We start from the raw sequence: 13,362 nt of genomic DNA on the forward strand, positions 1-13,362 counted from the left end.
ATTTTAGCTGTCGTACTTTTCCGTGGCTTGACCTGTTTGCTCAGGTATTGTAACAGTCAGAACAGGTCAAAGACACAGTGACACACCTCATGCGAGTTACTTACTCCGTACTGTAGATGTCCCCAGAAACCATTTATATAATTTTACATCTGCCTCAATCATAAACCTGGGAAATACAGACTGAATGCACAGGTAGATAGAGGAAATTCTATTATGAAGGCAAATACAAGTAAGAATAGGAAAGAAGTGAGCCCTTTATGATAAACTATTTGTTTAAGGATAGTGAGAGTGACTTTTCACATTTTGCAATAAGAAAGAGAGGAAGAAAGTTTTTGTGAAAAGGCCAGAGCAATTAGTCAGATAAGTACTGGATTATGAGTCTGCAGTGAATGGTTATGCATTAGTTAAATTGTAACAAACACTAGGCTCTAATACTTGTACATGTTCAATTAAAACAACAGTGACGGCAGTATTATAAGCAGAAATTGGAAAAATAACATAACTACTGGGCAAATTTACAAGGCCACAGAAAGATTTCTTCAACAGAAGACATACATGAACTTTCAATAAAAAGAGAAATAAAGAGCTCTGGGATGATAGAAACAGAATTTATGATGGTGAAATGATTATTCGATCCCTGTTGAATTTGTAAGTTTGCTCACTTTTAAAGAAAAGAATCTAATTTTTATGGTAGTTTCGTAAAAATGAGACTCATTTTATAGGAAGGAGATAGAATGTCAACCAAAAATTCAGAAAACAAACACATTACATAAAAGTTCTAAATTGATTTGCACCTCATTGAGTGAAATAAAATTTGATCCCATAAAATCCAGCCAGAATTCCAGCTCCCACAGATTGGCTGTGTACCCATGTGGCAAGCAGAGTACAATCAGCTACAGATATCCCTGCACTCAACTCATTATGTTCCTGAAACACACCTGTCTTCGATTCCAGCCTCTCCACCAATATGGGCAAGACCAAATAACTGTACAAGGCTGGAATGGGTTACAAGACCATCAACAAGAAGCTTGGTGAGATGGTGGCAACTCTTGGTTGCATTTGGGACCACAGTCAGCTAGAACACTACTGGTAACACACTACATCATTGATGTAAATCTTGCAGCAGCGGCAAGGTCCTCCTGCTCAGGAGGACACGAGTCCAGGCCCATCTTAAGTTTGCCAGTGAACTTCAGAGATGATTCAGAGAAGCTTTGGAAGAAAGTGCTGTGGTAAGATGAAACCAAAATCAAACTCTTTGGCATCAGCTCGACCTGCAGCGTTGGGATGAAGAGAAATGCAGACTACGAGCTGTAGAATATTATCCCCACAGTTAAGTATAGGGGAAATATTATGATTTGAGGCAATCGTGGCTCAAGAGTTGGGAGTTCACCTTGTAATTGGAAGGTTGCCGGTTCGAGCCCCGGCTTGGACAGTCTCGGTCCGTTGTGTCCTTGGGCAAGACACTTCACCCGTTGCCTACTGGTGGTGGTCAAAGGGCCCGGTGGCGCCAGTGTCCGGCAGCCTCGCATCTGTCAGTGCAACCCAGGGTGGCTGTGGCTACAATGTAGCCTACACACACACCAGTGTGTGAATGGGTGGATGACTGGATGTGTAAAGCGCTTTGGGGTCCTTAGGAACTAGTAAAGTGCTATACAAATACAGGCCATTTACCATTTGGGGCTGTTTTTCTGCTAAGTATAATGGATGACATCATCGGACTGAGGGGCCAATGGACGAGGCCGAAACATACCACCAAGAAAACAGATGAGTGGCTAAAGAAGAAGCACATTAAGACATTAAGATTCAAGTTCAGTTTTACTTTCTCATTTATTTATTTCATTTTGGCAGTCCTGGCCCTAGGGTTCAGGACTGCCAAAATGAATTAATTAAATACACCATTAAATAATTAAAAAAATGTATCAATAATTAATATGGCAATAAATAATTAATTAAATATGCCATAAATATGTATTTAATTAATTCCCATTTTATTTAATTAATGACACGTTTAATTAATTATTTAATGGTGTATTTAATTAATTCGTTTTGGCAGTCCTGGCATTCCATATACTATAGCTATTGTGGAAAAGAGGTAACACGTTTTATTTATACTGAAATATGAGGATCAGAGAAAGCAGCTGGCCCAAAACCTAAGGGAAAATGAAAGTCAACCTGGCTATTACTGATACACTTCAAAAGAACAAGTTGCTTGGTGGGATTCATCAGGTACATTCAGCTGCTTCCTGTAACCAGAAATTGATCAACTGTTATTCTCCACGAGATCGCATGTTTGGTTTTTCCCACTGAGCACCGGTTGGTGGCGGTATTGCACCAGTTCGACGTGTGCTCAGCGCCAGTGAATTCATCATGAAGAAGAAGCCAATGAGGAAATGTTACACTGAACGCTTCCCAGGGTTTTCCTAGAAGAAGTTAATGGAGCAGACAGAAAGTAATGGGTAGATTTTTTTTTAAATAACCTCTTGTTTTAACACAAGTGCAAACAAATCTCAGGTCGTAATGCTCTTATTCTCCTTAATCAGCATGGAGACGGTGGTAAACTGTTTCAAGAAAAGACCAGATGCTGTGGCCAGACTGATCTGCTTCCCCTGGGCAGGTGGGGGGTCCATACACTACGCTCGCTGGGGAAATGTCCTCAGCAGCTCTGTTGAAGGTGAGGTGCCCAGAAAGCATTTCACGTGTACGTGCTTGCACGTTGTAGCGAAAGCTCCAAGAAGCAAGTGGAAAAGAAATGTGGTGGTCTGGTCTAACTAGTCTTCTCGTCTGTGTTTATGACTAAAGAACAGCTGGACAAAAGATTTTTGGAGCATAGAATAAATTCCTTGGCTCTTGACTAAATTTTGTTATCTGCAAAAGAGTTGAGGGGGAAAAAACACGTTAGAAAAAAGTTTTGCCATGATTATATATCAAGATTACCTTTTAACTTTTAAATGTATAGTTTTTAAAATCCTTCTCCTCACATACAAAATAATCAATAATCAGGCCCCATCGTATCTTAAAGACTTCATAGTACCTTAATATCTCAGCAGAGGACTTTGCTGTTTAAGATCAGTCTTAAAACTTTCTTTTTAATTAAAGTTTATAAGCCAGAGCTGGATCAGGTGACCCTGAACTGTCCCCCAATCGTGCTGCAATACATTTAGTCTGCTGGAGGGCTTCCCATGATTAGTGTGTCTTCTCAGTCTTTGCATGTTTACACACCTATTTGCATTTGATCATTAGTTTTTACTAAACTCTGTCTCTCTCCTGTAGTTTGCTTTTATTCTTGCTGCCTCTGCGTTCGTGTCTTTGTCTCGTGTCTACAGGTGGTGGCATTAGCGCTGTTCCCTCACACCAAGAAGGTCCTGGGTTCGAATTCGCCACTCTGGCCGGGACCTTTCTGTTAGCATGCGCTCTAGCACATTGCGGCTTCTATCCAGATACTCCAGTATCTTCCCACAGGGGTTCGGTTAATTGGTGATTCTAAATTGCACATATATGTGAATGGTTCCTGTGAAAGAGTGGCGACCAACTCTGGCGTTTACCGCGCCTCATGCCCTATGACAGCTGGGATAGGCTCCAGTGGTAGTGTAGTAGAGGAGTAGTACTTCTCCTCTGAGTCCCGAATGACTGAACTCCTGACCCTGTCTGTAAGGGACAAGCCAGCCACCCTTCAGAGAAAGCTGATTTCCACGGCTTGTGTCTGCAACCTCATGCCAGTTATGAACAGAATTGCCAGCACTCTAGTCCGTCACTTAAAAACAGACCTGGCATTTAAAAACATTCAATCATCAGAATTAGGTTTCTACACATGCCTCAGGGGACGTTTATGCTTTGAATTATTTATGGTCACTCACTCATTTACTCTGAATCAAAGGAAAACAAATACTCAGAAGAAACATCACCTCATGTCTTTACAGTGTTTTTCTTTCTTTCTTTCTTTCTTTCTTTTTTTTGTAGTGTTGGCTGTCAAACTTCCCGGCAGAGAGAGTCGAGCTAAAGAGCCATTCTTCGAAAACATGCAGCAGATCGTGGATGAAGTGATTAGTGTGTTGTTGCCGCTGCTAAAGGAGAAGCCATTCGCTCTGTTTGGCCACAGGTATGGCGAGAATAAATGATCCCTGAATAAAAACAAGGCTGTCGTTAGGGCTGGGCGATATGACCCAAAATTCATATCTCGATATTTTTTACCTGGACGGCGATATAAGATATATATCTCGATATATTTTTTTAAAGCCATAAAGTAAGAACAAAAAGAGAGTTCTTAGTCAAAGCTGTGTCCCAGATGTCACACAGGCACTTTTATTAACATAGAGCATAGATGTACATAAAATTTACTCAAAAATAAATTATGAGCATTTATTAAATAATAATGCTCCATAAATAAAAGAAAACTATGTTGTTTTTGTGCATAACAAAAAGCTCACAATTGTGCAGTCAAAATGTAAACTAAAAGACGCTGAGCATAGTAACAAAGACAGATTTCACAGCTGCTCTGTTCCCAACTTCTACTGCGTGACTGACAGCCTGGAGTTTGAAATCCTCTTCGTAACCACGTCTCTTAACAGGTGCCATTTATGGTCCTTATACACAGTAGGGTAATATTACGTTGAAGCACCGTACGTATCACTCCGCGAGGCTCCTCGGTAGCCGTAATGCTCCGACAATCCATCAAGCGCTGCAGCTCCGTAGCTTACCAAAGTTGTACTAAAACATTTTTTGACAGATTGCTGAGCGCTGTGTACCACATAAAATCGGTTCGCGGTCAGTAAGCACAACCAGAATTCACACATTAGGCGCGCTGTCAACTTTTGAGAAAATGAAAGGATTTTAGGCTGTGCAGCGCCTCTGGGCTGCATGGCGTTAGCGTGGTTAGCTAGCTAACACGTTGACGGCGTCCAGCCCCACGCACGGGGCGATGCGCAGTAACTCGTTAACGGAGATTTGCCGTGTCCATCTTGTCGCTTCCTGCAGGTGAAGCGATGGGGGAGGAGGGTGAGTTGTGTTCAGTGAAGGAGGGGCGAGGCCGAGTAATGTTGCGTAAAGACAAAAGTGGACGAAAGAGAGGCAAACTTGCGGCTCCACAAGTATAGTTATAACGTAACATAGACTATATCGATATAAAGGATATTGTCACATCTTATATCTCGTATAAAAATATATCGATATTTTTTAAAAACTCGATACATCGCCCAGCTCTAGCTGTCGTCATAAACAGAACCCTGCATGGTTTTAATCCCTGCAACATAAAAAAAAATTCTAATCTGTTTCAGTTTCGGTGCCTTCACAAGCTTCGCTGTTTCAGACGCGCTGAAGAAAATTCACAACATGGAGCCAGTTCACATCTTTCTGTCTGGTGCTTCTGCACCTTATGTAAGTAAAACTACTGGATGACCTGGAAAACTACTTATTACTTAAGTCTTTTTTTGCTTGGAAGTATGCTTTTTAAGTATTTTTTCTTTTATTGCTTGTGATATTTATTAGTTCCACGAAGCAAAAAAAGACCAACTTAAACCTGTTTTTTGGGGCTGTGGACTTCAGATCTAGTAATAAGTGATGCAGTGACAAACGTGAAAATCCTCTCTGTGCTGTTATGTCACCACTTCATGCTTTATTCTACATTTCTGTGCTGCTGCCACATAATCTTTCATTGAAACTATATTCACTGTAAGCTAATCACGTATTTTAAAATCCATTTAAATTAATTAGACTTAATCTGTACACACATAACTGCCATGAAAGACCTGATCTATGAATCCTGATGTTCATATTCAATAAACATCAGCGATAACATTTGGAAAAGCTAAACGTTCGTAATTTGGCCTCTTTAACGTAAGAAAAGAGTTGGGTGTTGTTGATACGACACGACAACAGCACTGTACTGTGTTGTTCTTTGTCTTTAAGTCAGAGACTCGCATTAAAACCCCAAAGAGAAGCGACTTGTCTGATGAAGATTTTCTTAAGTGGTTAATTTCGATTGGAGGAACTCCTCCTGAGCTGCTGGCGAACCCTGAAGTCCTCAAGCTCTTCCTTCCCGCCCTGAAGGCTGACCTGCACGTGGTGGAGAACTACAGGTGGGCGGACAGCTGTCTGTTACTTAATCTGCTCTTAACATTTCTAAAACCAAGCGTAGATGTTGTCAGTGATGGGAGTTGCTGACCTGTCTGCAGATGTAACAAGGCGAGCAGCCCGCTTTTCTCCTGCCCGGTCACGTGTTTTGACGGGAAGGATGACATTCCTCATGATTTACAAGGTCAGTGCTCTAACAGGCCAAGGGTGTCCAGAAGGGGCTGTACATTACTCTTATGGTTATTACATTGACTTAAATGCAAATTGCTACTTTGTGCTTCTCCCTTCTTTGTTTTGCCCTCAGCAGAGCAGTGTATAAGTAACCCTAACAATCCGTCTCCTTCTACTGAACTCTGACTTCAGTATCTTGCAGTTTGTTCATCGGAGTGTGAAATTTAGATCAAAAGCACTCAGCCATAGAAACAACTTCTTGTATGTATGAATGGGTGAATGAGCCTTGTAGCACAAAGCGCTCAAGCAGAGTAGTAAAGAAATTTAAATAAATGCATTAATAATTGCATAATTAGACACAAGTTAATAATCAAATTAAAATGTACACACCAAAAGCCCCGTTTCACAGTGAGTGGGTGGCGTTTGTCAGGATGTTTCTTATGTGGTGAAAACCACCTTTAAAAAATGTCAGGTGGAGTTAGCTTTGGTTAGTAAATGATGATCTACCTGGTTTATGGCATCACCTGGTCCAGGGATGTCTGCGGCCTTCGGGATGAGTAAATCTTTTGCTTGGCAGTGTTAACTAATGCTAACTGTTTCTTATTAGAGAGCACGGGATCTGAACCAGAGGCAGCAAGAATGTGTGACTGAGTACGTGAAAGATTTACAGGTGATCAAGTGAAATTAATGTGTGTGTGTGTTTTTATTAACAGCTTGGAAAGACATCACATCAGGAGATTTCACCATAAAGATGTTCCACGGATCTCATTTCTACCTGAAGGACTCTGGAAACGAAAAAATAATTTTGGATTATGTCACAAAACATTTGGAAACCTCAGAAATGGACTATTTATAAACAAAACGACGATTTTTCTACTAATTTATGGTGATATTTAATTGTGTTACCAGTGTAGCTTGTTATGTTTTGACTGCCCCAGTCCCACGAGTACAGTGAATTCAGTAACTAAGCTAAAAGTATTGAGACTTAAAATAATATCCTATTCCTGTTACTGACTTATTTTAATTATCTAGAGTTTGTGATTTAGAAAGATTTGATTAAATATCTCTGGATGCATCTTTTTCTGCTTTAATTTGGATTTTTTTTTTTTGACTGACTCCACAGAAACAAAACAAATACAATTTCTCTTTTTAAATCCATATTTAAATGATTACAGTCTAGTACAATATATTCGAGATGCACTAGATTCACAAATAAATATATTGCCTCATCATATATGTGACATTTCTACAATTTTATTATTCAAGTTTATTATTTAACCTCAGTTGAAATTCTGAGGAAAAACACAAGCATGTCTATATATTATTGATTCAGAATCAATTTTCAATTATTGTTATTTTAAATCCTATTTTTTATTATTGAGACCTAAACAAAAATATATATTTGGGATTTTTTTTTTTTTTTTGCTTCTGTTTGTTGCATCACATTTAAGGGAAAACAACCTTAAGGAATGATTTGCAATTGCATGTTAATATTGAGCCACAGGACAATATTTAACAGTGTTCTATGTGCCCTGTGAATAACATGCCTTGCTCTAAGTGCAGTTTTCTTTTGCCCAGGGAAGCGTGAACCTAAAACAAAAACAGGAGCAGTCTAAAGAACACGCAGGTCATGAAACTGTCAGTGTTTTGCGTAGAAACACAAGAGTTAAGGTTAATCACATACATGGAAAAGAAAATATTGCCTAGTCAATATTCTTAGAGTACACACTTAAACGTTCTGAGTTTAGTTTTGTTTCTTTGGCAGCCAGATTCAAGTGAGACAGAGTTGAGTGTTTGGGTTGGGATCCAGCTACACGTAGCCATCGTCTCTGGGAGGAGGAGGAGGGGGCGGCTGCAATTGATCGCTGTCCATCTGCTGTGTGTCTGGAATGTTCTCCAGTGTGAAGGAGTCAGTGGAGCGAGTGCTGATATGAAGAGAGGCCAGGCGGCGCAGGTTGCTTGGGGTCCTTGGCAAATCCACCTGGGCTCGATGTGACAGAGCCACCATGCTGCTGTCGAGCTCACTCTCCGCAAGCCAAGGCGGAATCTGCAACAAATCCATGGGGTCCAGGTCCGGCATGAAGGCTGGGTTCTCAATCCCAGCTGGATGAACAAAAGAAACTGAATTAGAACCTCTGGTTTCTATATTATGGCTTCTGTTGTTCTCAACGATTTGCAAACATAATTTATAATAGAACGTGTCACGTTTAAAATGACAAAAAGAAAAAAAATAAGGCAATTTCAATGGTCGTAGGAACATGTCTAAAAGACGTTTGGAGAGAGTAATGTTTACAACAGTCTAGCTTCCACTTTTCTTCCATAGGCATTAATATACCCCCATTCCATTAGAGATGCAAGCTTTTGAAGTGAGCGCTAATAACAGTGCAGTGTCCATGTGTCCCATCCAGTTCATTTCAAGTGAGCTGCGTTTCTGCATGTCGTGGTTAACTTTGTTCACAGACAACATGTGGAGGTGTTTCTGAGCCCATGCTGTGATTTCCTAAACAGTGTCATGCCAGTTTTTAATCCAAAGATCACAGGAATCTGTTGTGGATCTTTGGCCATGTTTTTTGCACACAGAGATTTCTCCAGATTTTCTGAGTCGTGTGATGAGATAATCAAAGTCTTTGCCATTTTATTTTGAGGAACAACATTTTGCAGATTGATGAACTTCTACCCATGTTTTGTTCTGATAAACTCTGCCTCTCAAAGATAATCTTTTTAGACATAGTCATGTTACTGTTCTGTTACCAGTTAAACTAGAAAAATGTTCTTCCAGCTAATTCTTTTTAGTACCACCTAATTTCCAACCGTCTTAACTTTTTACGATTACTGCTAACATCAAATTCAACATAAGACAATCTTTTTCATAAAACAGTAAAATGTGTACATTTTTTACAAATGTTTGTGGAGTCGGAGCAGAATTAGGCAATCCTATGATCATGAGCTGTCTTCACACATGCACTGCAGCCATAAACTGTTCCCAACAGGTTAGAAGGAAAAGGTTCAAAAGAAATGAATCGAACATTAGCCAGGCTTTAACCTGCCAGTCCACTAGTACAAAGTCCATGTGATGTATGACAGTCGGGTACTTTTACCCTGCAGCTCACCCTTACATAAACCACATACGGTATTTCCAGTAGTGCGAGCCTGAGGATGACTATTTCCTGCTGTGTGCTGCACAGAAAGGTAGTAAATCCCCTGCCCTTGTTTTCTCAAACAGAAACACACAAAGACTGAAAACTGAGAATTTCATTTTAAAGATTACATTTTTAAAATGGTACTTAAGTAAATTTTGCACTGAAGGGAGTTTGTTTCATATTGTATCTATTTTGACCTTAATTGCATATAAAGTATGGTTCTGTAATATTTGTGTTTATAGTTACTATAGTGACCAGTTATAGTGACCAGCTACTCTCTTGGTCACTCTTGAAAAATATATGTTTGCTCTTAGATACAGGATTTACAGACTTGTTTTACCTCCTGCTCTGTACGTGGCTCTCATGTATGATTGGTCATAGCCAGAAGCGCTGTCTCCCTCTGAGTCTAAAAATGAACATGACAAGATTTTCATTGGCTCTCTAAGTGGTTACCTATTTTAAATCTGAAAAGAAAAACACCCAACAATCATACAAACCCTCATCATCCGAATAGCTGGTTTTAGCCTTGTCCGTTGACTTTCCATTAGGCATCTGTAACAGGAAGAAGAGTCATTGGTGGTTCAAAAAGTCATATTCATTTGTTCTCATGTTTAGGACTTGGTAGCATTTTTAATTTTCGGATAAAAGATTAGTAAAGCCTAAACAGTTTTATGAGTAAGCCAATATTATAGGAATATATTAGCTATTTGATGGCTGATTGGTATCGGCATTTATAGCAGCTGACAAATGAAAATGAATAAAGTAACAAGAAACGTGATAGTTTGTCCACCAGAGGGAACTCTGTAACTTCACTGTTAGCGATACACTTGCTTGGACCCTCACAAACACAACAACCAGCTGATCCAAGCAGAGTTATGCAGAGCGTAAACAACCAATTAAATAAATGTACATAAAACTGTTTGGGAGATTTGTGCATGTTTCATGTGTCTGAAAGAAAAAATGATCCGATACCCAAATTTGAGTTGAAACACTGGACTTTTCTGAGAATTGAGATATTAATGAAGCATAAAATTCAACCACTAAAACTAATTTATCTTCAGGAATGCCAATAACTGTAGTTTGGCATCTTCGCCAAAAACCATAATGCTCTTTATTATTTTTTTCTTCTTTTTGTAAAACATTTGAGAATTCGTGGATAACAAGAATAATTATGTTTCAGAATTAAAAATATGACTTTCAACCAAATGTGTAAGCATACTGGTGGATTATCAACTACAGATAAATAGAAATCATTTCTGTAATTGCTAATACTGTTAATTTAGGGCAGCTGTGCTATAAATCTTGCACAGGTTGGTGGTCTATTAAATTTGTTAACCACCATCAAATATTGGTATCAGTATCCAACTTAAAAATCAGTTCTAGTGATTTTTTGGGAAAATGGCAAATGGCCTTTATTTGTATAGTGCTTTACTAGTCCCTAAGGACCCCAAAGCGCTTTACACAACCAGTCATCCACTCATTCACACACACATTCATTAATTATGTCTAAACATGAGATAAAGATAGTATAAAACAGTAAAAAAAAAGTTTTGAAAAGTGGTATTTTACATCAGGAAGAAAATAAATATAGAAATGAAGTTATGACCTTCTGCTGCTGTTCTTTTTGTGTGTGCTTGACAATCGTCTTTGGTGGTTTGACGCCCATTTTTGCAGACGTGAACGACTTCAGTCGGTTCCTCATGGTTCTCTGGAAGATCTCCTGGACTTCTTTTTCATCTCTGTTGATATCGAAATGGCTGCGACTGAATCTGTGCCGATGCTGTAAACAAGAGGACGAGAAGACAGCTTAATACTCCTTCACAAAATCAAAAACAGCAGGTCATGAAGTCAAGCTTAGGCTTAGGTTCAGCTCTGTGTTAATAGACTAGAAGATCTGTTGAGCTCATGCTCACAGTTCCTGCACATCTGCAAGCCACTTTGCAATGCATCTACCACAGTGCTTCCTTTATATACTACACTATATGGCCAAAAGTATTTGGTTGTCTGCCTTCACACATGTGAACTTGAGTGACATCCTATTCTTAATCCTTTGGGTTTAATATAATCTCAGCTCATCTTTTGCAGCTATAACAGCTTCAACTCTTCTGGGAAGGCTTTCCGTGGGTTTAGGTGTGTTTATGGGAATTTATTAGTGAACTCAGACATTGATGTTGGACAGGATGTCCTGACTTGCAGTCTCCAGTCTAATTCTTCCCAAAGATGCTCCGGTATTTTGAGATCAGGACTCTGTGCGGGCCAGTTCTTCTACACTGAACTTGCTCATCTATGTCTTTATAAACTTTACTTTATGCACTGGTGCACGGTCATGTTGGAAGGGGCCATCCTCAAACTGTTCCCACAAAGTTAAGAGCTTAAAATTGGTCAAAATGTCTTGGTATGCTGAAGCATAGTTCTCACTGATGCCTGGAAATATTCTTCTTTTGTACTAATTATATAGAAGCGCGGCACTTATGTGCTTTAGTAAGCCCTTGATGTAATGACTCAATGTGCTCATTACCTGTTTTCTGCTCTTGTAGAGATGCTGATCCAGAAGGTGGTGAGCGTTAATTGCCTCAGCTTCCCTCACAGCCTTCATGGTCTGCTCATGCATTTCCAGGCTCACTGATGGAATGGGATCTCTACTAAGAAGCAAACCAAATCATGTCAGCGATGTAAAGTAATACTACAATATTAAAGTAGTACATTAACTCTGGTTTCCATTTTACAGCACAGTGGCAAATTGAAGCTTCAGGCATAGAAGATGTTTGTTAATCTAATCTAACTAACAGTTGCAGTGCATTGATTTCACAACATGATCCTATACTGACTTTTAAGTCTGCTTTTAGCTCTTCTCCTATTGTCATAAAAATCTAGATTGCTCACCTCGTAGTGGACATTGCACCAAGATCATTTGACATATTTGCATTGTTGATATCGAAGGATTCACTTTCAGACTTTTTCTTGAAGTCAATAATGGAATTTTCATTACGGACAAACTCCAGAGAGCCCCTCCGCTCACCCTGGAACAGAAGAAGACCATGCTTTCTTTACATGTGGCAGTTTTATCAGTTTTCTTTAATGATTACTTTAGCAAAATAACGCTCACTTCAGTCACATATTCCATAGCATCCTTGAGGTTCAGCTGATGGAAGACATCAAAGACTTGGTCTTGTTTCTTCCTTGCAGACGGCTTCATCAAAATCCATGACATCCAGTTTTCCTCAAAATACTTCCACCTTTGCAAAAAAGAAACAAAATGCTTATTTTAAAGTTTATTTTAAAATGAGAAGATATTTTCAAATTACGTGTCAAGTCTTATACATACTTGCTCCTCATGTAGTTGTGTCCTATTTGTCCTGATATGTCTTCTATGGCAACCAGAGCGTGATTAAACGTCTAAAGAAAGGAGAAGGACTCAGCAATAACTGGATAGAAAATGGTTGTGTAGGTGAAACGAGAGATTTTTAGTTTTAGATTTACCTTGTTTGTCAATTTCTCTAGGAGCGAAACCTCAGTCACTGCAGCTCTCTTTACTTTAAGCCACATGACCAGAGGTTTCATTGTTATTCCCTGCAACAATATCAACCAGTAATGCAATAGTGTTAGGGGGGGTGGTAAGTTCATGAGCTTTAACAGAAACCGGGTAGAGGACAGGGTTCTCTGTATCTTAGCTGTTCCTAGGACTACTTTGTTTTGGAGAGAGACCTCTGATGTTGTGCCTGGAGTGTTTGGGAGTGACAGCTCCTAATGCTTTTATTGGTGATTTTTATTGGTACTTCTTTACTTTCATGTCAGAAGGGGCCCAGAGGCCAGTACAAGGAAGTGGACCCAAGGGCAGACACAAAAACAAACAGTAATAAGGTTTTACAGGCTTTACTGTAAACACAGAGATGAGAAATGACAAGACGTGGGTTCATCTGAGAGCACTATAGTTAGACCCGTAAGTAATACCTGTAATACAAGGGCTTGAGAGCAATATTTATTC

General features: G+C 39.4%; 2 protein-coding genes across 5 annotated transcripts in view; one reads left to right on the forward strand and one right to left on the reverse strand.

Annotated features, from left to right (window-relative positions):
* Window positions 1-2,370: 2,370 nt before the first annotated feature.
* On the forward strand, window positions 2,371-7,328 carry olah (oleoyl-ACP hydrolase). Of its 2 annotated transcripts, none has more exons than XM_087835585.1 (7): window positions 2,371-2,449; window positions 2,541-2,671; window positions 3,958-4,096; window positions 5,271-5,370; window positions 5,902-6,071; window positions 6,168-6,250; window positions 6,951-7,328. In XM_087835585.1, exons 2-7 carry the CDS (start codon window positions 2,542-2,544, stop codon window positions 7,091-7,093), a joined length of 765 nt encoding a protein of 254 aa, XP_087691711.1. In that variant the 5' UTR covers window positions 2,371-2,449; window position 2,541; the 3' UTR covers window positions 7,094-7,328. The 2 variants fall into 2 exon arrangements, with proteins under 2 accessions (XP_087691711.1, XP_087691710.1); XM_087835584.1 differs by having other exon boundaries at window positions 2,386-2,456.
* A 554-nt stretch (window positions 7,329-7,882) lies between these two features.
* LOC102790860 (sodium/hydrogen exchanger 3-like) overlaps window positions 7,883-13,362 on the reverse strand; it is a 35,790-nt gene continuing 30,310 nt past the window's right edge. Inside the window, exons 8-16 of one of the 3 annotated variants that reach the window (XM_087835581.1) lie at window positions 12,858-12,947; window positions 12,703-12,773; window positions 12,484-12,613; window positions 12,261-12,397; window positions 11,896-12,019; window positions 10,984-11,157; window positions 9,863-9,929; window positions 9,718-9,783; window positions 7,883-8,340 (exon numbers count right to left, since the gene is read on the reverse strand). In XM_087835581.1, coding sequence (XP_087691707.1) covers window positions 8,048-8,340; window positions 9,718-9,783; window positions 9,863-9,929; window positions 10,984-11,157; window positions 11,896-12,019; window positions 12,261-12,397; window positions 12,484-12,613; window positions 12,703-12,773; window positions 12,858-12,947 — 1,152 coding nt within the window. In that variant the 3' untranslated portion in view covers window positions 7,883-8,047. The remainder of the gene's footprint in view (window positions 8,341-9,717; window positions 9,784-9,862; window positions 9,930-10,983; window positions 11,158-11,895; window positions 12,020-12,260; window positions 12,398-12,483; window positions 12,614-12,702; window positions 12,774-12,857; window positions 12,948-13,362) is intronic. The other 2 variants (XM_087835582.1, XM_087835583.1) reach the window with 2 other exon arrangements.

Source organism: Neolamprologus brichardi, chromosome 22 (assembly GCF_056152115.1).
Source record: "Neolamprologus brichardi isolate AB-2024 chromosome 22, ASM5615211v1, whole genome shotgun sequence".
In the NCBI taxonomy this organism is placed as follows: domain Eukaryota; kingdom Metazoa; phylum Chordata; class Actinopteri; order Cichliformes; family Cichlidae; genus Neolamprologus; species Neolamprologus brichardi.

Coding starts and splice junctions, on each gene's coding strand:
- olah (XM_087835584.1), top strand. CDS start 2,434: ATGGAGCAGACAGAAAGTAATGG. Junction 4,097..5,270: donor TTCGCTCTGTTTGGCCACAG/GTATGGCGAGAA, acceptor AATCTGTTTCAG/TTTCGGTGCCTTCACAAGCT. Junction 6,251..6,950: donor CATTCCTCATGATTTACAAG/GTCAGTGCTCTA, acceptor TTTTATTAACAG/CTTGGAAAGACATCACATCA.